We start from the raw sequence: 25,656 nt of genomic DNA on the forward strand, positions 1-25,656 counted from the left end.
TTTGTTGAACAAAATTTAATCTAAATTTTTGACTCCTCAAAGTAGCCACCTTTTGCAGATAAAACAGCCGAACGTACTGGTGCCATTCTTTCGACAATGGAAATCAAATATTGTTCGGAAAGTTCTTCCCAACACTGTTGCAGAAGTTCTTCCCAACACTGTTGCAGAAGTTCCCACAAATGTGTTGCGCTCGTAGGTTGCTTTGCTTTCACCCTTCTGTCCAGTTCAACCCAAACCAGCTTGATGTAGTTTAAGTCTGGAGACTGTGCTGGCCATTCCATGATTTGAAGCCTACTGTCTTGTTCGTTTCTTCTAATGTAGTTCTGACATAGCCTGGAGGTATGTTTTAGGTCGTTATCTTGCTGAAGGATGAACTCCTGACCAACTAGGCGTAGACCAGAGGGTATTGCATGGTGCTGCAAAATGCTGTAGTAGCCCTTTTGGTTCAGGGTGCCAGTCACTCTGTGCAAGTCGTCGACTGGATCCAGCAAAAGAGCCCCACGTCATCATGCTTCCTCCTCCATGTTTGACAGTTGGCGTCACACATTGAGGAACCATCCTTTCGCCTACTCGACGGCATATAAAAACCCTGCGTGATGAACCGAATATTTCAAACTTTGATTCATCAGACCATAAGACCTTCTTCCAGTTTTCAGTAGTCCACTGGTGGTGCTTCATGGCCCAGGTAAGGCTCTTTTTCTTATTTTGCCATCTTAGCAATGGCTTTCTTACTGCCACTCGACCTGTCAAACCTGCAACTTGAAGTCTTCTCTTCACAGTTGAAACTGAGATTTCCTTACTTCAACCAGTGTTGAGCTGTGCTTGAAGCTGCTGTCCTGTGAGCCGCCTATCACGCAAACGGTTGACTCTCAGAAACTTATCTTCTGATTGTGTTGTGGCTTTGGGTCTGCCAGACCTCTTCCTGTCAGAGTTTCCTCCAGTTTCCAAGTGCCTTTTGATGGTGTAGGAAACTGTACTCATTGACACCTTTGCCCTCTTTGCAATTTTTCTAAAGAAAAAGACCTACACTTTTAAGGGTTAGAATGGTCTGTCCCTCTTCCTTTGTTAATTGTCTTTTTCTCCCATTATGATAGCAATATACTACTTCCTGCAGTGCAATATTGTCCAAATAATGCTTCAGAGGGTGTAGCAACACAGTCTGTTCCAACACTGCTTTTGTACAAAAAGAGGGTTTGTCACTAATCAACAAAAGTTGGGACACCTGTAGCAATTGTTTGCATCAACTTTCAAGGCTTGATTTACTTCCATTGCTGCCCAACAGCTGCAGTTGCTAACCCATTACTTGTTCTCTGAAAAGGGCCTTTTTAATAACTCTGAAATTCACATTATTTTTCAATTTTTGGTAACCTAAACTTTTATTTTTAACCTCTGACAGTTTACCGCTTCGCTTTGTACCATTTCAGGTAATTGACTGGATTTGAACTGCTTAAATTTCAGTAAAAACTGGAAAAATGGGGGTGTTCGAAAACTTTTTACTGGTAGTGTACACTTAATGGAATAACTGACTTCAGGACAACTGCATGTTTGTATGCATACAGTTCCTAGAACCGTAACAATATTTATGTTTAAATTGACTACTCCCGTGCTCTTCCAGCCGAAGAAGCTGCATAAAGCAATCATGAAAGAGGATACCCAAGATAAGCTCATTGCTGTTTCAAACCCTTTCCAGAGTTCCTCCACAGCTGTAAAGATGTTCACAAATTGTACACACATGAGAATCCGAATGCTGCACACCCCCTCAGAGAGGAAGCGGCTCCCAAGCCCCAAATATAAATGTGGTTGACAGGATGGTCTCGAGGGACACACACTCGCCTCTAAGATGTCTCGACTCGGTTTGATTCCCAACCCAGCCAGAAACTGTCACCCCGGTGTTTTGCAGGAAGGGTAATTCATCATTGTGTGTGCCATCCCACGGATGGACGTAAAATGGGCATCCCATTTGCCAGCATTTGCTGATTGATATTAAAGATCCCATGCTGTCTTTCACAAAGAGTGGGCGAGCCATCACCGGCACCATGATCAAATTCCAATTTCCTGCCCTAACTCGTCGAACATCAGTCCTGGCCAGCTGGCTCGTGAAGACTCAGGCCAAGTATCCCCCAGCCGATCATACAATGTGTGATAATAGTGGCCCTTAAAGCAGAAGAAGATATATGCATATATACCGTGTGTGTGTGTGCATCTCGAAACATGTGGAGTGTGAAAAGCACTCCCCCGATCTCCATTGGATGCAGTCCTACACCAAAGCATCACCTCCAACGCAGAGTCTTTGACCCGGCAACTATGTCAAACAGACAAAGATTACATTGTCAACATCAGTTAAACATTAAACGGAGCAATCTATATGGATTTCGGGCTTATTTGCCCTCATCAGGATGACATACTGACAAGTATGTAACCAATGATGACCACATTCGTCATTTATACATCAGATGCACCTCCTGACTGTTATGGTGGGAATCGCCACGGATTATGTCTCGCATTGTAAAACCGCATGATCCGCAAAGAACAACCATTCGTCTGCCACCCAGCCGATTGTCCCAGCTAATGCAAACCATTCAACCAGAAGGCACATAACATGATGTGATCGGCGGGTAAATCGAAACGTGGAGTGTGGCGAGCATTCCCCCGATCTCCAATGGACATAGTTCTACAGACGGACGGTTGTTCTTTGCGGATTATGCAGTCTTACCGTGTGAGACATAATCCATGGCGATGCTCACCAGAACAGTCAGGAAGTGCGTCTGATGTATATATTTGTATTGTTGTGCAAAAGTCAAGATCGTATTTGGGTAGTTTGACTACAATCATAATTTTTCCCTTTTATATTACTTTTAATGTGTATATTTAATATAATCAAGTCTTTGATTCTGATGTGCCCTAATCTATTACAGATTAGAGCCTCAGTGATACCAAAGCAGTCTCTTGGAAAGGGTTATCCTGGGTAGGTTTTTCATTTCTTCCAAGCAGTAGTTATGGCAGGAATTTGTAATTTGACCATGGTGCCAGCAATAGCTCACCTACTCTTGTTTAAGGACACTATGGGATCTTTAACGTCCACCAATTAATACCGGCAGATGGGGCACCCAGTTTTACGTCCATCCGAGGGATGGCACACATTGATGAAACACCGGGATGACATATTATAGCTGTGCCGAGATTTTAACCCAGGCTAGATGGTTTGGAGGCGAATGTGCAAACCTCTCGGACTCTGCCATCATGCCAGCCCCTAAATTTAATTACCCGTTCTTAAATTCCAGATAAGTGATGGCAGCAAAATTAACAAAAGATGGGCGAGTAGAGCTTGTTTTGATAAGTGGAAGGAAGGCCAGGCTCTTCAAACCGAGAAGCCGAATTTGATGAAAGATACTCAGAGAGAGCTCCAATTACTCAGGAAGCTGTTGGAACAAGACCGTCCTCATGCATTATGTATCATGAGCTCTAAACATCATATGGACTTAGAATCGAGAAATTCCTTCAAGTTACTGGCCAATAATTCGAACATTTGGTGTAATTTACTTTATCAATGGTGATCTCACGTGGCAATCAATTCATAAATAAATTTTCTTTACCATAACAAAGCATTTCTTGTACCCATGATACCAAACACTCTAGCCTCTGTGCTGCCTATATAACCTGGGTTTGAATACCGACCCAGCTATAAACTGTCGTCCAGTTTCGGAGACAAGGTGATTTATCAATGTGTGTGCCGTCCCTCAGATGGACGTTGAACCGGGCATCCCATCTGCCAGCATTAGTTGGAGTAGGCTAGCTATCGCTGGCACCATGAAAAAAATTCCAAATTCCTGCCCTGACTGACTGCCACCCAGTGTAATCCACCCACAGAGTTGGTGACTCAAGTCGCAAAATCTTGTAACTTGCAACTTGACGAAATTGACTTGAGACTCGGACTTGGTACTTGGTGTCAGGGGGACTTGCGACTTGAGTTTATAATGACTTGTTGACAATGTTCATAAAATAATTGTTTAACAGGTCTGGAGATGGTGATGGTTCACGAGCAATGTACACGGTTCGCCTTTTTTATTTTTTGACCTTCGAGGGGACGCCACGGGCAAACTGGCAGGAATCGGGAAAAATGTAAATGATGAAAGTTGTAGTACTCGAAGAGCACGACTTGCATACCAACTTTCATTCGAAACAGTTGAAAACCCTAGGAACTTGATGCCCAATTTATTGATTTTTTTTGACATTTTCTAAGTTCGTGACCTTGTGACCTTGACCTTGGGACGAAAATGAAAAATCGAGCTCCATGGGGCTATGCAGGAGTCATTGGGCTAACCAAATACCGAAAACCCCTGCCAGATTCGACAAACCCCCTCGGAAAAGATGTAACTTGAAACCAGCTATCCATCCCCTAAACACACATGTTTTGTGGATGTGGCTCCGCCCATAATGGGCGCAGCACGCCCATTCTCCGGAAAACACAACTAGATCATGATACAAACCTCGCACCCTAATTTTATCAAGATCGGATCAAAACCCACGGAGCTATGCTCGGGACAGACAGACAGACAGACAGACAGACACACACTCATAACGAATATAGTGGTCACTTACTGATGCATGAGCCAATAAACATAGAAAACTGCGTTTGAAATAAATGGTAAATTTTTTTCCATCGTGAGCATGTGCGGTTCGGTCAATGACAACATATACTTTATACCTGTATACTGTTCTTCAGCTTCCAAAATCTTTGCACTTCATTCTTGAGATCTTGGTATTTGGTCATTTTCTTAATTTTGACGTTATTCAGGCCAAAATTGCTCGGTCCTGACGCCTCAATTAGCAATGACTTATTTTCAATTTTTTGTATATTAGTCGGATATCTGGTCACAATGTTTTGTTTTATATGTTCACGCATGACGGGATCATTATGTCGTACGTGAGAGTGACTTCCTCGTTTTCAATGAATGCTCTTGGTTCATGTTGCCATGAATTTTCTGGGACTGAGATATTGAAGTTTTTGGAGATGTGCCAGTCGATTACTCTACATGCCTTGTGTGCGTTTGGGTATGCAGCTGTTTTGACATGAGTTTTTTACATCCCAATTCGAGGCAGCTCATGCTTTCTGTTTGTACCTCGCAAAATCTACACTTGTCTGATCGACTCAGTCCCGCCATTTTCTTGAAGCCATCCGTGTCGTGAGTGCCCCTGGTCTTAGCCATTAATAATGATTCGTTCTCCCTCCCAGTTAAGCTGACCTCATCTTATCCATTCCAAAGAGCCTTGTTTGTCTATGCCCAGTTTGTCCAGTTAGTTTTTGTACTTCCCTGATATTTTGTCATTTTCATAGTTGTCAGTGTATATTTGTTGGTATTTCACTTTACGTTTTTCTTTTGTCTTTTTGCAATCGTTGGAGCTGTATTCATTCGTTGCTTTTTTGGTTTCTTGTGCTTGCACCTGTTTTTGGAAAGTTGTTTCTCAGTGGGTTAGGGATGTCTTTTCTGTCTTGCAGTCTTCGTATTTGCATGCAGATGTGTGTATGTATGTGATATAACTGTGAGGAACAGAAATGAAAATAGAGGTGTGTGTGTGTGTGTATGTGTGTTTTGTCAGAGGGATAAGCCTGGTGTTGGCTTAGTGGATAGGGTGGCGGCTTGAGATCCTAGGGTCCTGAGTTCAAGCCCCGTTGGCCGCTGAATTAAAATGCACCAGGAGGTTGACTCAGCCTGTCATCCTTCCGAGGTCGGCAAAATGAGTACCAGTGTACTGGTAAGGGGGACACTGCATCAGCGGCATAGCCACGTCCCAACCAATGATGCAACCAGCAGCCACAGGCTGCAGTCGATAGAGAGAGTCAGAGGGATGTGTGCTGTTTTGTGTGCCTGTCCCCAGATTGTTTGTCAAAAGCATTTCATCATTATCAACATCTAAGGACTGCCATAAAAATAAACCAGAGCAGGTGGCACAGGCACATTTTTATCAATAATCCAAAACGGTAATTGTCATGAACTGCACCTCGACTTTCATAATCTTAGCATTCAAATCTTTCCTACTGCTGCCTTCAACCAGATTTGATTCTGCAATCTTTGTGATGTCAGTCCATTATCCTTTACCCACTATACCATCATACCCGTATGATAGAAATGTTGCTTAGAAGTTTAATACATCTTTTTTTAATAATGTATGATGCATTTACAATATTTATTTCAATGTATATGTGAGCAGAGAGCAAGTGCCACCTGTTGAGGTGTCGCTGTGGAGATTGGTTTGAAGTCGTGCCGACGGACATCAAAGAGGGTACTTTGGCTGTAAGCTGCAACTCCTGTTCACTCTGCATCGAGGTCGTTCCTAGCAACTGAAAAGATCCAGGGAAAGCCAACTGAAAAGATCCAGGGAAAGCCAACTGAAAAGATCCAGGGAAAGCCATGCCATCTACCTTCAAAGATCATGTCATGCATCAACTGCCTGTGATGCCAACATTTTTAAACACTGCCGTCTATTTGACCAGCCTCCAGCACAATATGTTGGATTTGCCCTCCTGCAGTATTTTCTGACTTGTGTTTTGCTGTGATTGAGCACAAAGAAGAGCCAAATGAAGACTCTTTTCAAGTCATTGGGGACATTGGTGTTAAAGCTGTTGGCACTAATGGGAGTGCAGAGGTTTGAGTGAAGCTAAGTGGGAACGAGCAGGCGCCTGTGATCCCTGAGCACAGGCCAAGGGAGCATATTCCCAAGACATCTCTGCTCTGGGATGTGGAAGGAAAATGCCAGCTGACTGGAGTTGTTTTTGGTTCCTTGAGATTCAGCAGGCTTTCTCTACTCCCAAAAGGTTCCAATGTCGGATTTGTCTGGAGGCATGACGTCTGCCTCCGGGGGTGGCACATATTCGTCATTGAGTGCTCCCCGAACTTTCTTGCCCTCTGACCTCAAATTTGCTAGCTGTGAATTTTGCCATTCCATATCACATTGCAAACTCAACAGAGGACAATCCTAAGCTGTTTGATTTTGAGTGGCTTGGCATAGCAAGTAAAGCCATGCTGCATTGACCCACCGACGTGGGTTTGATTCCATTGGCTGCTCAGTGCAAAAGTTCCGTACACCTGCGACTGAGTCTGTCTGGGATTAATTCTAGCTTTTGAAATGTTCACAACTTGTGATCTCCCCTGACACTCTACCATTGGGCTTATGGGACTCCACCACCACCTGTTTGCTGAAATCTACCTCGATGCATTGTATAAATGTCATCATCATTTCCAAACGAGACATTCTTTGCTGACATTGTACCAAATTAGTCATTTACAACCTTTGGGTGAGAAGTTGATCATCTTGTCTGATCCAGTTTTCCCTTGTTCCTCTATTAGTTTGACCAAGTTGCATTCTGATTGTTTCAAAGCTGATCATCAAAAGAGACAATTGACAAAAAGGACAATAAAATGTGATTGAAGCTCCAAATGCTCCATTTACTATTTTTCTGCAAATTGCATGTCGTGGCAAAGCCACAGAAGACTAAAATGAGGGTGCTCCACCTTCAACAATAAATAATTTATTTGTTCTCGTTAACAGAATTTTTGAAATGAATTAGCTTTTTTAGGCACAAACTTAGTACCGTCTCAAATTGCTGTTCGGACATGAAGGCGTCAAACCCAAAGTGTGGACTTGTGCTCTTTGCATTTTTGGTGGAATGATTCCTCTCTAATATTCATTTGTGAGACAGCTGGGGTTTAACCAACATCCCAAAAGTGAAATAATAATTCCAAGACGAGCTTAGGCTTGGGATTGAAATCCTTAATCCTTCTGAACCCATCACTTCTAGAATGCCAATCTATTGTCCTCGCCACTGGATGAAATCAACAGGACGTTGATTGAGGTATGCTAACTGCCGTGGGAAACAAGGATAAGCTGACGTTTTGGCCGTTAAACCTTCAACAGAGATAAACAGGTTAATGAACACTTTATCTTCTTTTGCTCTGACGAAGGGTTAACACCTGAAACGTCAGCTTCTCGCTTCCTGCAGTCATTAACATGCCTCAATAAACGTCCTGTTGATTTCATCCATTGTTTTACCCATATGACAAATCAACACAAGTCTTTAACAGCAAGACTAGTTCTTCATTCTCCATATTGTACTCACAACTATACCACCTTGCCTCAATGTTGAGAAACTCCATTTCTTTCCATTGTTCTCGTGCAGATCCTTTACAAGGTTGTTTTAAAAAAAGAAAAAATTTCTAACGACATAGACCTTTTGGAGTTCCTTTATCTCATGATGTTTCTCCAAAACGATTCTTTACAAAGGCCTTAAAAAGTGGACTGCGGTAGGTGAGAGGTGCATCGGTCTGTGTCTTCTTCATTCTGAGATGCATATGGAATGCAGCGTGTCATTTTTTTCATACAAGTAAATAATTCACTTCCCCCATCCACACTCATGATCTCTTATACCCCGAATTACCCCATTCCCAAGCATTCCCTTTTTCCAGGCTATTGTGACCCCCTCCCTCACCTCTTGTAATATGTTAGTTGTTAGTAGTTTTGTTCCTCTTCTGTTTCATGCCCACTTTCCCCTTCCTTCTCTTCCTGTGTTTCATTCAGCTTGTGTACAGCTTCTTCACCCCCATGTGTCCTTTTCCTCCTCCCCTTGATCTCACTCTCACTCTCATTACAAGAAAATACAAGGAAATCAGACACAGGTGGAGGCCATTCAGCCCATCATGCCTGCATGACATCAACACCACACTAATTTATCAACACAAGATCCAAAGAAGAAAATGCAAAAAACAATTTTTTTAAGTGTTTTTGTGCGTTATTTATTCTTAAGTTTTTGTAGTTTTTGTATTTATATATATTTTTGTATTTATTTTTTTATTCTCAGGGGAGGAGGCATGGACTTGGTTAAAAAACACATTAACTACACAACACCCCTTGACGAGACCCCCCACCAACAGCACTCCTTACACATGCACACAATCACCCATTCTCACCTCTACTCTACTTCCGGTGTTTCCTCCTTTCCATTTTGTTCCCTTCCATTTTGCTCTACTTCTTCCACGAGCCTTGATCATGTACACACAAAATAAAATAATAATGAAAAAAACTGATGTGCTATTTTTTTCAAACTACAAAATTTTGATTTTGTAAGGTTACTTTTGTCCAAAGTTAATGTTTGCTGTTGTTTTTTTTAATTTTTATTTTAAAAATAGGAATACTGCTGCTGCTGCTGCTGCTGCTGGTGTGTGTGTGTGTGTGTGTGTGTGTGTGTGTGTGTGTGTGTGTGTGTGTGTGTGTGTGTGTATGTATATATATATATATATATATATATATATATATATATATATATATATATATATATATATATATATAATGATGATGATAATGTTTAGCGTATGACATATGTGCAAATTATAAACACGGCAATGTGATAGTATTGATAAAATATGCACGTTATGAAAAGGTGACAAATGTGTTTTTCCCCTGCGATATCCCACTTCAGTTCAAGATTATCCACAGTGTGTGCATGATGCTAAATCTGAGGTTCGATGCCTGCAGGCAACAGAGGGGATATCTGAGCGAGAGGGGATATAGAATGCCTCATTAACACAGTTATTTTGGCCCTTTCCGCATAACTTTGGGACATGCAGGAGGATGTGATTTGTAAAGTCATCTGATGAGATATATTTTTCAGGATGATCCAAACTGGATAAATTTAGCTCTACAAGCTTCTCGATTATGTAATAATTAGTTATAAATCAAAGCGAGGAATTGAAATTTGAATTGATAAATTACTAGGAGCGTTCCTTTGGCTTTGAGTCCCACTGGGAATGTGCATATTCAGTTCGTCGTTTCATTAAAATCATGGATCCTCATCCGTCCTATTTAGTTTAAACTATAGATGGTGAAACTTGGGGATCACAACCTGATGTCTGATTTCCATCATTTCAAATCGAGGTGTCACTATGGACCCAGCTCTTTGCTATATTCCGCACATTGCTAAGACCTGTAAAATCCTTCTTTTTTTTTTTTCTTCCATCTGTATGGTACTGCCCAAATCCACTTGTGCCTTATTTCTAAATCAGACGACTGAAACTCAGAATTTCACACTTTTGATTCCTGCAACTCGCTGTTGGTAGGTTTATCTTTATCTTCTCTCAAACACCCACAACTTATTCTGAATATGGCTGCCAAGCAGCTCATTTAGTTCAGGCTCCTAAAATTGAGGACCAAACTTCACTGGCTCCCAGTACACAAATGAGTGTACAGCTTTCAAAATATTGTTGATGACCTCTAATTAAGCCAATGTAAATTGTTTCCTGGCTACATTTTTGACCGAATCACACCTTTCGCCCCTTCAATAACGTGCTGGTTGAATAACAGGAAGGTTCGAGGAGCTGACCTTTGACCTTTTGACTGAATTTTTAATTTGTCTTCTCTATATTCTCATAATAAAGCTTTGTTGAAAATTTGCTGACAAAAGCTCAAATGGTTAAAATAGTTACAGCGCAGACAGACACACAGAAGTGATTGCAAAACCCCATCTCCAGCTGATAAGGCAATGTCTGGAGATCTGTATGTCTGTTCCTTATGTAATCTGCCACCTGTGAACAACAGCTTCGCCAACCTCCACCAAATTTTGTATTCATGCTTGGGGTAACCAGTGTCAGGTCATGGGCATAAAATATCCACCCCTCCCCACTCCCCTCATGAGTGTGAGGAGATACATTAAGATGAACAAGGAAATAAGACACAGGAAGAGGCCATACAGTCAATCCAGCCTGTGCCGCATCAATACCCGACCAATTCATCAACACCAGACTGAAAAAAGAAAAATGCAAAATGTTTTTCTTGTTCTTTTGTGTTTTGTTTGTGGTTTGTTTTGTAGTTTGTTTTTTTTTCTTTCTTTCCAGGGGAGGGAACATGGGCAAAGACGGTTCTTGGAAAACAAAAAACCACACGACATCAACCACACAACACCCCTTGACGAGACCCCACCTCCGTACACATGCACACAATCACCAATCAATGCTCAAACTACCTAAAAGTCCTATCATCATCCCCCTACCCCTCGATCTCCAATACTTCCAGGTACCTATCTAATCATAATTTAAACTTATCTACCGTTTCTGCTGCCACTACCTTTCCAGGGAGATCATTCCATGCATTAACTACTCTCTGAGTGAAAGTCCCCTGCCTTACTACAGTCTTAACTCTCCTCTTATTTACTCTCAGGCTATGGCCCCTGGTCCTATCACTGTCTACTCTGCTGAATAATTAATCTTCACTTATTTTATCTCCACCTTTCATTATGTTAAACATCTCTATCATATCTCGTCATAACCGCCTCCTTTCTACTGTATAAATCCCTGTCTCCTTCAGCCGCTCCTCATAGCTGAGTCTAGCTCGGCCCGGAATCAATCTAGTAGCCCTGCACGGAACCCTCTCAATGGAAGCTACATCCTTCCTGAGTTGTGGTGACCAAAACTGCACACAATATTCTAAATGTGGCCTCACAAATTTCCTGTACAATGTTAACACCACCTCTTTTGATTTATAAATGATCCCCCCTCTGAATACAACCTAAAACCCTATTTGCTTTACTTATAGCTGCCTGGCACTGTGCTGCCTGCTTACCTTCCGTATCTATTACAACCCCCAGATCCTTCTCCTGTGTGACACGCTCCAAAATTACCCCTTGCATCCTGTAATCTCTATTTTCATTGTTCCTTTCCATCCCCAACACCTTACACTTGCTCAGGTTAAATGGCATCTGCCAATAATTTTCCCAATCTATGCAATTATCAATACTTTCCTGAATCTATTCACCACCCCCTCTGCTATCCACTTTACCTCCAAGCTTTGTGTCATCCACAAATTTGGAAAGCTTACTCTTCACCCTACTATCCAAATCATTGATGTAAATAATGAATAGTGATGGTCCAAGTACTGATCCCTGAGGTACCCCGCGACTTACGTCCTCCCAGCAAGACATCCTCCCACTCACAGCCACTCTTTGCCTCCTATCACGAAGCCAGTTTGCAATCCAATTAGCTCCCTGGCCAGCTACTCCACAAGCCCTCACCTTGGCTTACAACCTCCGATGTGGTACCTTATCAAATGCCTTCTTAAAGTCGAGATACATTATGTCCACTGCCATTCCCTCATCCACCCAATCAGACACTGCTTCATAGAACTCTAAAATATTTGTTTGACAGGAACTACCTTTGATAAACCCATGCGGACTACCTTTAATTAGTTTGTATTAATTTAAATGGCTCCTCATCTGGTCCTTAATCAATGTCTCCATCACCTTCCCCACAACTGAAGTCAAACTAACAGGTCTATAGTTTCCCAATTCTTCTCTGGATCCTTTCTTAAATAATGGTGTTACATTTGCTACTCTCCAATCATCCGGTACTTGTCCTGACTCCAATGAGCGATTGAAAATATCCGTTAATATCTTGCTTACCGACTCAACCCTAAGATTAGCTTACCATTTCCATCAATACTTTCGGGTGTATATTATCTGGACCCGGAGCCTTATCGACTCTTAGATTACCTAGCTCTTCTTTTACTTCCTCCACTCCAACCTGTATCTTCTGTAAAAGCCCTTCCTCACCTCCTCGATAGATACTCTCGGCTATTGGCAATTCTCCTGACTGTTCCTGTGTAAAAGTTGAAGCAAGATACCTGTTTAATAAGCCTGCCATCTCACTTTCATCACCAACCACTCTCCCTGTGCTATTCCTCAATGTACCCACACTGGTCCTCCTCACCTGTTCTTTTCCCCTGATATACTTAGAGAATGCCTTGCTCTTATGTTTAATATTCTTAGCCACCCATGTCCTTCTCATCCTCTCTTTTGGTTTGCCAAGATAGCCGAGACCCCTGTCTCTGTCTGTTTGTCTATGAGCAGGATGTCTGAAAAAGTTATGGACGGATTCAGACGAAATTTGTGGGCAGGTTGGGTATGTGATGAGGAAGAATTGGTTGGATTTTCGTGAAAATCAGGATCTGGATACGAGAATTTTTTTTTAATTTTTAAAGTGATTCTTCACCTTTGCGAATGAGAAAGACCCAAAAATGATATGTAGCACGATATTTTAAAAAATTAATGGACGGATTCGGACGAAATTTGGTGGATGAATTGGTTAGGTGACAAAAAGAAACTGATTCGATCTTGGTTCAGGTCCGAATCCAGATCGGTCCTAACAGTGGGATACGAAACGTAAACTGTTCAGTCTGGTGGATGTACGCGCCATACCAAGTGCTGTTCTCATTTATTTTATGACTCTTTTGTGTGTCGAGAGGAAATAAAAGTGAAATGAAGACATTAAGTTTCGTCTTTTACAGGAGAGCACGGGTTGGCACAGCAGCACCTCTCCTGAATTAGGAATACATGGGATGGTTTGCCATTGTCTTCCCAGTAGGATGTGTACCTGCAATTACCTACTGAGTTGATTCAAAACCGACTTTGCATTTTTCCATAATTCAGAAGAAAATTTCACCAGGACAGCCAGATTAATTGTGATAAACTGAAATGGTAAACATTGCTCAATAATCTGTAAACGTTTATGGAAAAAAAAAAAAAATCAGGACTTTATTTTCAAGGCAATGAACTTGTTAATCACACCTTGTATTCATATGATGTCCTGTCTCTCTGTCTCTCTGTCTCTGTGTCTATCTCTAAGTTTTGTTAAATAAATAATGGTTAGCAATGGAATATGTATGCTGCTTGAGTAATCATACCTGTAAACGCCTTATCATGAAAAAAAAACAAACAAAAAACCATGTGTTGTACATTTTGATCGGCCTTTGTGAGATACCACCTGATACAGTTAGTCCAGTGGTTGTTAAAAGTGTTTTCAGACATCTAAAGAGCAAGAATTGTGCTTACTATACTCGTCTGCGTTAACCTTTATGATTGAATGAAATGAGGCTTTTTGGAGGAATGAAAGGAAATAGGTTGCAACATGAAATAGAAGTGTATCTGGAAAGAGAAAAATGCACCATTTATGAGCAGTGACATCAATTAATACCGATCACATCACATGGGAGCGAGGAATAGGTTGACAAGAGCCATCATTAGCACAGCATAGCATTGTCATGGCCCCAGCAACTATGGCACTGTTTGGCAGCGGCTGCAGAGTCCAAGCTTGAAACTTGACTGGTGAGCACTGTTGAGAGAGAACAGGCCAGGCAGGCATTACGGAAACATCTTCAATGATTGAAGGTTCATTGCGCAGCCAAGTTGCACCACAGTACTACTTCTTTTTTTCTTAGCTGCTGAACGAAATGACCTGAATACAATGAGCACTTCTGTTTGTCTGACCAACTATTTGCCTCGCACTAATTGTTGCTTTGTGCTGCTTATTCATGTCCAGATATCCCACACTTCGATGTTGTGATGCCCACTGTGCTACTGACATATTTTCAACGTGCATTGTCGCCATTTCACAGGGTTTTCTTTCCCTTCGTGAGAACTTGAATACCGTCGGTGATTTCAAATAAACGGGGTTCATATAGAATCATCCTTACGTTGTCAGTCGGGTGTTCTCAAAGCCGTGCGGTCCACGTTTTCCAAGCTAAGGAGTATAATTTCGAATGAACATCATCATTTGTTTGCTGTGATTAATCGAAAGATCTGCTGATCATGAAACACTGCTGTTCACTGGGCCCTGTGGACCTTCCAGTAAGCCGAATTTTGACGCCGGTGGGAGTTCCGACTAGAGATCAAGATTAGCTCTCAGCATAACGAGATTACACGCCGACTGAGCGATATCAAGGGGTAGTCCCGTATGCTGTCCATTTGAAGCCATGGCCATACGGAGAGCGAGAGTGTTCAGGCGAGAGAGATGGGAATTCCATGGCCGTAATCTGTTTTGCAGTGACAGCCTTGCACAACATCAAAGTTTGTTGCGACTCATTGACGAGAATTAATGACTTTTCTTCCAAGTCCAGCTTGGTTTGGATTTCCTTTTGAAAATGAAAAGACTGGATGTGTTGGACTTTTTTTTTTATCGTTTTGTTTTGGTTGTGGGGTGCGGGGGGTGCACATATGTCACTTTCTGCTTCTGTAGATTTGTAACGGCTAAATCCAGCTGCCTTTGCAAACACAAACTTGCCAAGCCATTTGAGGTTTAAAACTGGTTGAAATATTTGAGCATGAGTTGGAGTGACAGACATCGCAACAAAAACGAAGCAAATTGCTTTTAGTATCTTCCTGAAAGTGATGAATGACTTCCTTATACGTACTGTATACATGTTTATTGAGTAAATTGATTTAATGGAAAAAAAGTGATGCATCAAACCTTTTTTTTTTTTTTTTTAGACACGTGATAGACACTCGTGGAAGAGCTAGAGCAGAACGGGAGGGAACAAACTGGAAAGGGGGAAACAGCAACACCGGAGTTGAAGTGATATCAATGGGAGGAGATGAAGGATGCAAACAAGCAAAATGAGAAAAAGGAAGACGGAGATGAAACAGAAAAGCCCTCTACCACATTGTGGTATCTTCAATTTATACCTCTGGGTTTACACCAACTGATACCCTGCTTCCCTTTCATCTGTATATTCTTTCCTCGAGCTGTTATTACATCCAACACTGAAGGTGAAGGAGGTTGTTTTCACCCCCTTTCTGCCTGTTTGTCTGTGTGCAGGATATCTCATAAAGTTGTAGACGGATGCGGATGAAATTTTGTGGACAAGTTGGGTGTGTGACAAGGACGAACTGATTAGGTTTGACAAGGATACGGTCAATCGTTGACCTCTTTGGTGTAAAGTCTCACTGCTCTGCATGGTGGTGCTCAAGCAGATGGTGGCGAACCCTATCAAGAATTATCCGAGCAAAGACCTTGCCGGGCACTGAGAGCAGCGTCACCCCTCAGTAGTTGTTGCAGTCTTGGCGATCACCCTTCCCTTTCTACAGACAACAAGGCCCCTCTTCCAATCAGTTGGGATGATGCCTGTGTTCCAGGCAGAGCACAGAACTGCATGCAACGACACGAGTGCAGCATTTCCACCAGCCTTCAGAAGTTCAGCATGGATGCCACAGATCCCTGGAGCTTTGCCCCATTTCAAATGGTTCACCGCAGCCCGTGTTTCCACAAATGAAGGTGGACCACAGTTGATTGGAGGGTCAGCAACAGTTATTGTAACACCCCTGACATCCAACTCGACAGCTGGTGGATCAGCCTGGTACAACCGCCCAAAGTAACCGGCCCAGCGGGCCTTCACTTCAGACTCCTCTGTCAAGAGCCTACCACTCTCTGCTCTAACTGCAGTGCTCCGAGGGATGGGCTTGGAAGAACGCAATGCGCGAATTCCCCTGCAAGCAGGATGAGAATCACCTGACCACAGGTGATGCTCTACCCCCTCACAGATTCCTCGCACATAGGGCCTCCTTGTCCACCCTTAGCGCACATACAGTCTTACGCCTCAGCTCCCTGAACAGCTCAGCTCTGCCATTCAGCCTGGCCCTGCGACTCTGGTCAATGGTATCCAGTGTCCCTTGAGAGACAAAATTCCTCTTTGCCCTGCGGTGAGCTCCAAGGCATCCACTGGCAACATCAAGGATGGTGGTCTTGAAGGCACTCCACAACTCTTCAGGACCCCCCAAAGCACCCAGACCCCCCAAATCTCCACTCAGCCTGTTCGCAAACTCCTCAGCTACCCTCTCACCCTTGTGCTTGCCAACATACAGCTTCGGCTGGGATGGTACCATTCTCCTGAATATAAGGTGCAACTTAAGAGTTGCTACAACAAGCCTGTGGTCAGTATTGAGGAACTGAGCACTCTGGTAGACCCTGCAGTTCTGGATCATCCTCCAGTGACCATCAATGAGAACATGGTCAATCTCCTTTGCCACACCGCCAGCGTTGGAATAGCAAGTCCAGCGATGAGCTTGGAGGCGCTGAAACCATGAACAACCATGTCAACACCAAAGAGGTCAACCCTAAGTCCATGACTTCTTGCAAAGTCAAGGAACTTGGTGCTATTCAGGTTCACAGTTCCAGACCCATGGGGACCAACACATGTCTCATAACCATCCCTATCAGTTCCTGTTGATGCATTGAAATCCCCCAAGATTAGAAATGTATCTCGTCTGGGGCACTGATCAACCACAGACTCGAGCGTGGCATCGAATGCGTCCTTCACGGTGAGATCACTCACCTCAGTCGGAGCATAAACAGAGACCAGGGAAATGACACCTAAAGAGTGACGAATCCTTAGACTCATAATACGCTCGTTGACCGGTGTTACCTTAATTATCATTGGGGTCAACGTATTGGAAACAGCTACAGCAACTCCTTGGGAATGGTAACCATCAGAGCGACCAGACCAATAGTAGGTGTAACCACCCACCATTATCTCGCTGCAATCCGGTCTCCGAACCTTAGAAAGTGCTGCAATACCGATGTCCAAACGCTTGAGCGCAGATGATAACAGAGACAGGTGATCATCCTCTCTTAGGGAAAGGACATTCCAGGCACCCACCCGAAGGGACCGCCTCAGGTTAACCCAAGGAGACCGCCGTCTGGTGGATGACACCTCAGCACCACTCTGACACACTCTCCCACAATCTGACCCAGGAATGTTACCCCGTGGTTTCCCTCCTATCATCAAAGATTGGGGGCCCCGAAGGCTTTGCCCCAATCCCGTCATCAGGTGAGCTGCCCTGCGAAGGGAAGCTGCACAGGAGGTACTCCCACGGAGAGGGTTTTCAGATTTCTTTGCGTTTTTGTGTTTTGCGGAATGAAGGGTTTTACGGTGGCCGGAGTGCAAATCCTGCCACCAACCTCCTAATAAGAAGTAATCCAACTGCAGGAGGACGTCTGCAGACACAGTTGGGCACTAGATATGGATGGCCGTTGGCTCACAAGGAGCTCGTCCACTCTTTGACAGGTTTTGTTTTTAATCCTGCTGGGTGTCCATATCCAAACACCCTCCTCACCAAAAAAACCTGGTGGGGGAGACGGTTTAGTCACCGACAACCCGACCATGGAACAGGTTAGTACAGGTTTACATGATCCCTGTAGCAAGTCACAGATCTGATCTGTCCTGACCTGACATGTGTGTATATATTTATATATATGTATGTTAGTGTTCTCCATATTCTCATATTAAAGGTTTGTCGAAAAATTTATGATAAAAGCTCAAATTGTAAAAAGGTTGTGGCCTGGACAGACACACTGAAAATATAATGGAAAGTAAATAAACACAGAAGCAACTAGAGGGGGAGCACTCGGTAGAGTGCAAAACCTCCGCCGCCAATACTGCTGGGTCACTTCAGTGAACCTGATATCCTATTCATTGCCGGTCAAAACGGAGCAGACTCTACTGAACCACGATTGAATAAACTAAACTGGATCAATGCACATGTAGAAATGCCCAAAAATTTAAAATCGAAAATCTTTTTCTTTAACAATTTTTTTGGGGTGGGTTGGAAATCACTTAAAACATGGAGAAATGCCCAAAAAAAATTTCAAATATTTTTCAAATAAAATCGAAAAAAAAATTTCTCTAACAATTTTTTTTTGGGAGGGGGGTTGGAAATCACTTAAAACATGGAGAAATGCCAAAAAAAAAATTCAAATATTTTTCAAATAAAATCGAAATTTTTTTGAAAAAAAGTTGCAAAATTTTTTTTTTTTTTCTCTAAGAAATTTTTTTTAGGGGGGGGTTGGAAATCACTTAAAACATGTATAAATGCAAAAACAAAAATTCAACTATTTTTTCAAAATGGCCGCCATAGCGGCCATATTGCACTTTGGACAAAGTCCAAAATCTAATGGCATGATCCTTGGACCAGACCTAATCACCCCACCAAGTTTCATCGAAATCCGTCCAGGAGTTTTTCCATAATACTGTTCACATACAAACAAACAAACAACCAGACAGGGGTGAAAACAGTAACCTCCGTCCATCTTCGATGGCGGAGGTTAATTTAATTTTTTTTTTAAAAAGCTGGCTATCTCGCGCTGATGTGCAGTCAACTGGTTAATAGGGCTTATTTCTACTCACTGTGAGATTGTGCTTTGACATTTTGACCCAATTATTAATTTGTGTTCTCCATATTCCCACAATTATGGTTTGTTAAAAATTTAATGGCAAAAGCCCAAATGGTAAAAATAAAAAAGTTACGTCCTACACGCACGCACGCACACACACACACACACACACACACACACACACACACACACACACACACACACACACACACACACACACACACACACACACACACACACACACACACACTTGCAAAACTCCATCTAATGGGCTAATAACTGACTATCCTATGTTAATTAAGCCCTTCTCTTGGGCATTTTCACCCACTATGGCTGAGAAGATGATATGTTTTTTTTATAGTCTTATGTAGACACGATTTGTAAACATGCATTTCATGATGTACAGTTGTGCACATACAATAAATTTAAAGAAAATGTTTGTTGATGCTTCATTAAACACTGCTATTGAATATCCTCCATCAACCTCTAAACTGTACAAGGAGGTAAAGCAAAATACGCTGCGACATAAGGACTAAACAGCATTAAAAACTCAGACTGCCAAAACGGACGAGGACAATACATTTGGTACAGTATTTGACTTGTCAAAAATCGTGACAGCACCATACAGTCCTTCTGGCCAAAAATAGACTTAGCATTCCAATTCTTTGGGGTTTTCCCATCTCGGTGGCATTCTGTAATATAATTTGTGCTTTCGTGTCGTCATTGGAAATGCCCTCGTTACCTACGCCACCGAAGGTGAAGGAGGTTATGTTTTCACCCCTGTCTGTCTCTGTTTGTTTGTTTATCTGTTTACAGTATATCTCAAAAAGTTGTGGACGCATCCCAATGAAATTTTGTGGACAGGTTAGGTGTGTGACAAGCACGAACTGATTAGATTTTGGTGAAGATCTGAATCCGGATCTGATAATTTTTTAAGTGATTCTTCACCATTGAGAGATAGGGCCAAAAACGATATATATCACAATATCTCAAAAATGTAATGGGCTGGATATGTTCTCGTAAATCAGGCATCATGAGGTATGCGCTCGACCCTTCTAGTTTACTAGTGCTGTCATGTCCTCCCTCCATGAATGAAGTCATTGACATCACTTATTGACATGTGCAGTGTGGGTATGTGCTTGTATGGTGTGCAGCAGTCAAGGGAGATTCAGGGTCACGAGGATGATTGCGTCAAATAAATGATTGGCATCCCTAGTACATGTTAGTGTATTTCATGACTGTACTATCTGACTTTACTGTATTTACCAGAATAAATCAAACTAGTTAATTAATAAAAAAGGCAGGTCATTTTATGAGTGGGTTGCTTGTGTCAAAGGCCTTGTGCTGGATGTGTCTATCCTCTCATCAACCTTTTCTCGACTTTCTCTCGACTGCTGCCAAAACTCACTCGATAACCGCACTGCTCATGTTAACCACCTATGATTAACCTCTTATCCCTCTCATATGCCTTTCTCTCCCCTTGTCAAAGCATTTCTCCCGCTTTACTCATGTCTGTTCCTTCAATTTCAACCCATACCTTTTAATATGTGGATTCAGCTATTGTGATTTTTCCTCATTTGTGGTCTTAATTCCACGCTGGACTTTCCTTCGTCCGGGTTTTTGTTTTTCCGATTGACTGTCACTGATGACAATCAACCAATTCTGATATGTTGCTGCGAGATATTCTAAATCTACTCTGAAGTGAACTGCTTGCTGGAATACACGTGCTTGTGATGGCGTGAGGATCACCCCATGACCAAAAAAATATTACTGGCATTTAGGTAGGTGGAAATCGAGCTCATTTACTCCCCAAAGTAACTGGGCCGATGAAGGAGTGGGCAGCATGTCAGACTGACTTCTCCCATTGAGGTGGACAGGTTTCCTGATGCACAAAAACTATATTGAGGGTTAGGGAAGGTCATATCTAGTAATCGTATTCTCAAATGTTATCGTAATCTCAATGGAACGCGGATGTTTTAATGGACACCTTTGAACCACTCTCTTTTATACTCTCTGGCAGAAAAATGCTGCACCTGTGAACAGCTTCACCAGCTTGGAATGGCATGTATCTGCACTCATTCATTCATTCTTTCATTCATTACCAATACAGCATTACCTTTCATCATTTATCACCAGTTCAGAATGGCATGTGTCGGATCTGCACTCATTAACCAGTCTTGGTGGTGTAATTGTAACAGCGTCCGCTTTGAATCTGGGAGTTCAGTGGTTTGAACCCTCGCCGAGTCACACCAAAGACTTTAAAAATGGTACGTGCTGCTTCTTTGCTTGACGTTTAGCATTTGAAAGGATAGAACAAGGACAAACAACCATAGGTTGGTAATATACCGGAGGCTATGATGGGCCGAATGGCCTCCTCTTGCGTTACAGTTCCTTGGAAGGGAACAAATATTAAAACTTTTGTTCATTATCCTGTGCACGAGAAACGAAAAGCATGGTTAAGCAATTGGTTCACCTCTGTCTATCTGTATGTCTGTCCTGTCTACAAACATCAGTTTATGATCGAGGAACAACTTTGTTTCAATTGAATGTTATATTTCGCACACGATTGAAAACATGAACCTGTAGTTTAGCAAAACTTCATCCCGGCTCGGACGTCATGCCGGTTGCGCATGCGCAGAGAGAAGTGAGATAGTGTTTTTACTCTGCCTGCTTGGCAATCAAACTAAATTGAAAATCATTCCAAACAGGAAACTTACTGGTTTTAAGGATGTTATAAAGGACACAAACAACAGGCACGAAGAATCAATGTAACGTGTTAAATAAGGTGGCGTATAAGACACTGCATCAATGGCGGTAAAAGTCCAGAATTTTTTTCCACGAGCTTCAAAATCTAAATTTTATTTTAATTGATTTATATACTTTACGTGAGCACTGTAGAACACAAATTGCCCTTTTAGAACTTTCAAAACCCTTCTGTTTAGCAGTACTTGGACAAAAAAATTAGGTAGTAGGTTGGAGACAGCAACCGCTCAGGGTGGCACTACCGTTCTGACTTAGAAGCATTAAAGTGGTTCCCGGAACCATCTGACACTCTCCGTGTCAGGATTGCTGGTCTTACTTTCTGTCTCACTCAAACTTTAATAGCTACTGCGCTAGCTCTAATATCTCTTTCTTGCAAACACATCATACACTTTTCAAACAAACATCATAGACTTTTCATTTTACATTTTTCTTACTCACTCATTTCCCCTCTTCACTTTACATCCCCTCTTTCTTTTATTTCTCTTTCCTCTCATTTCTATCAGACAGCCTGCAATGAAATATAAATATGATGAAGTCCGAAAAGTTAATGGCCCCTAGTTCCCAGCATTATGGCGTGCGAAGAATCTCCTTCTCCGGTGATCTGCCTGTCTCTGTTGCCAACGAGAGGGGGGTCGGGGGGGGGGGGTTCAGGTAGTAGTAGTATCAGTCCCTCCCAAGACCCTTGCCTTTTGAACCAACCTGACTCTTTTTCAATTCATTTCACCAACATCCACGGTCTTTCTTCAAATTTTTCCTCTGTTGAACATCATCTCGCAAGCTCCTCTCCTAATATCTCGCTTCTCTCAGAGACCACAATTATCACATAATGTTCTTGTTAATTCTTATAACATTTCGAACTACAACCTTCACTCACGATTCGGCTTCAAAGGAGGAGTCTGTGTTTACTCCAACATCAACACGTCTGCTGTACGTCTTGGAGACCTCGAATCTCCAAACTTTGATGTCATCTGGCTTAAGATTTGTCTCCCGACCATCACTATCTTTCTCTGTTTCACTTACTGCTCTCCCAATTTTACAAATTTATAGCTTTCCTTGACTATCTTAACTCTTGCCATGAGACCATGACATCCGAACACCCTCAAGCAGAATTTATCTATATCGGAGACTTCAATGTACACCACAGGGAGTGGCTGAAATCTTCCCACACGGATGTTGGGGAAGTTGAAGCTCTTACATTTTCCATTCTTTATGATCTGGAGCAAATTATCACTCACCCTACCCATATCCCAGATCGTCATGACCCCACTACCAATACTTTGGATTTATTCTTCACTTCCAATCCGTTGCATGACAACTACACAATTTCACCTCCAATTGGTTCTTCTGACCACAATCTTTTGAACATCACTTTACTTACCACCACTTCTCATCCGACTGCTCCGACGAAACGCCAGTATTGGCATTTCAATAATGTTGACTGGACTGGTTTACGAAACTTGTTTTCTGACTTTCCCTGGAAAAACCACTGCCTCTCTTCCGGCGATGCCTCTATCTCTGCTTGAACGTATAGCTGAGGTTCTTGTTACAGGAATGGAGGCTTCTATCCTCTTCTCTTTCAAGTCTATCTCTCCGACCAATTCTTGGTTCAATAATTCCTGCTCTTCGGCCATTCATGCAAGGGACGCCGCATATCGGACATGGAAAAACTCTTCTTTCTCCGACTCGCATTTATCTTTCATATCTGCCAGAAATCATTGCAAACATGTTATTCGTGAAGCGAAGCATTCCTTTATTCAAAAGAAATGTGACAACCTCTCATCTTCTTCCACTAATACATCTTTCTGGTCCTTAACTATAAGTCTCTCCAACAACTTCTGTCGCTCTACCTTTCCTTCGCTTTTCCGTTCCGCCGTATCTCCGACCGATAAAGGAACTCTTTTTGGTTCTCTTTTCTCTTCTAACTCCACGCTGGATGACTCGAACATTCCATCTCCCTCTGATGCTCCCCTCACAAATCCTATGTCCATCCCTATAATCTCTTTTCAAGCAGTCAAAAAATACTCCTCTCTCTGGACATAAGCAAGGCTGACAGGCAAGATGGCATTCCTCCCCGTGTCTTGAAGGAATGTGCTTCAGAACTTGCACCCGCGCTTGCTCGTTTGTTTCGTTTTTGTTTAAAAACCCAAACTTTTCCTCTTACCTGGAAACATGCCTCAGTTAGTGCAGCCTATTTTAAAGAAGGGTGATCGTTCAAACCCTTCTAACTACTGTCCTATTGCTCTGACTTCTACTGGTTCCAAAGTATTTTGAATGTCTTCTCAATTCTCATTTTCTGAAGCATCTTGAATCTCACAGTCTTTTATCTGACCACCAATATGGCTTTTGCAAGGCAAGATATCCTTTCTTACATTATGAATGTCTGGGCCTCTTCTTTGAGAGACTTTGGGGAATCCTTTGTTGTCGGCCTTGATATCTCAAAAGCCTTTGACAGAGTTTGGCATCGGTGTCTGATATCCAAGCTTCCCTCTTTCGGCTTTCCTCCTTCAATCTGCTCTCTCATATCGAGCTTTCTCTCCAATCGCTCTATCTCCATAATTGTTGATGGTTCAACATCAACCCTCTTCCCTATCAGGCTTGGCCTCGATGAAGACTATTCAGTCCATGCCTGAACCCTTCAACATTAACAAAAAAAAACAAAAAAAATTTACGTCATTTTGCGTCATCACGACCAATCAAATTTGCCGCTCCGAGACCATGCCCAAGACAGTGCAGGGTAAAGTGTTCTCTGAACTCTCTAGTTCACCATATCATCATTTTACATCTTGACTTGTTTATCCTTGATCTGGCAGATAACTTCAGTGATATTTAAATTTTATGTTGACAAAACATTTTGGAACCTCCCTTACCCAATTTCTATTAATTGTCCTCACCTGTCACATACTCCAAATCTCCCTTAACTTTTGGCCTCTCCTCTGGACTACTTTTTAACAGTGTGGCTCTTGGAATAATATAAAGGCAAATTATATTCAATTGCTTTTCTGTTTTGTTATTTTCATCATGAAAAATGCAACTGATTCTTTTTTATTGTTGCTTGTAAAAATCACTTCATCAAATCAAACATTGTCATCCATAAAAAGGAGATTCATCATAAAAGTAATATTTTGACAAAAGGTGGTTTATTTTCTTCTTTCTTTTTTCACAAAGGTAAAAACTTGTGAAAGAACAAGCCAGAAAAAGGTGATATATCACTGTACTAATGCTTCAGTCACATTTGGCTCGGCGGCCGTAGGGTCTAAAAAATCTACGGCCACTAGCAATTATAGGGCGGCCGCAGTATTTCCACCGTCACACAATGTAGCAGTCACATATGTTTTTATTTTTTGGGTAGCCGCACGGGGTGTTTAGAAATTGTGGAGACCGAAAACGTGGGGGTGTCGTACGGTCTTTGATTTGATGTCGCACGGTGACCTTAGGGCGTCCCTGCGGCGGCCATATAATTTTTAAGGCAGACGCAAGGTGCCCGCAGGGGGACCGCAGGGGGTCCTAAGGCGAACGTGGAAATAGTGCGGCCGCCGTAATTTTTGGGGGGTTGGCAAAATTCATTTTTCATTGATAAGAGCCGATGGAAAACGCACGAATAACGCAAGCCCACCGTACGCCCTACGTACAGTCGACGTGGAACACATCTACGTCATGGCTACGGCTTGTCGAATGGCTACGGCCAACCTAGAAATGAAAAAAGTTATAACTCCGCGCTTTAATTCCACGGAGACCCCTACGGTCTATAAAAGATAGCCATACGGCGTAGGGCCACCCTGAGGCCACCTCAGAAACTCTGCGGCCGCCGCATGTTTCTGTCAATCCGGGGAGGGGGGGGGGTACGGCCGCCGTATCCTAGCTGTAGAGCAAATGTGACTCATGCTTAACACAGCATAAAGGAATAAAGGAA

General features: G+C 42.4%; 1 protein-coding gene across 4 annotated transcripts in view; it reads left to right on the plus strand.

The window, feature by feature from the left end:
- DNAJC24 (DnaJ heat shock protein family (Hsp40) member C24) overlaps positions 1-7,437 on the plus strand; it is a 50,408-nt gene extending 42,971 nt beyond the window's left edge. For all 4 annotated transcript variants that reach the window (XM_085884547.1, XM_085884546.1, XM_085884545.1 and 1 more), the window contains one exon: positions 6,211-7,437. In XM_085884547.1, coding sequence (XP_085740673.1) covers positions 6,211-6,344 — 134 coding nt within the window. In that variant the 3' untranslated portion in view covers positions 6,345-7,437. The remainder of the gene's footprint in view (positions 1-6,210) is intronic.
- The last annotated feature ends 18,219 nt before the right edge of the window (positions 7,438-25,656 follow it).

Source organism: Eptatretus burgeri, chromosome 6, assembly GCF_056783735.1.
Source record: "Eptatretus burgeri isolate ZD-2024b chromosome 6, Ebu_testis_v1, whole genome shotgun sequence".
In the NCBI taxonomy this organism is placed as follows: domain Eukaryota; kingdom Metazoa; phylum Chordata; class Myxini; order Myxiniformes; family Myxinidae; genus Eptatretus; species Eptatretus burgeri.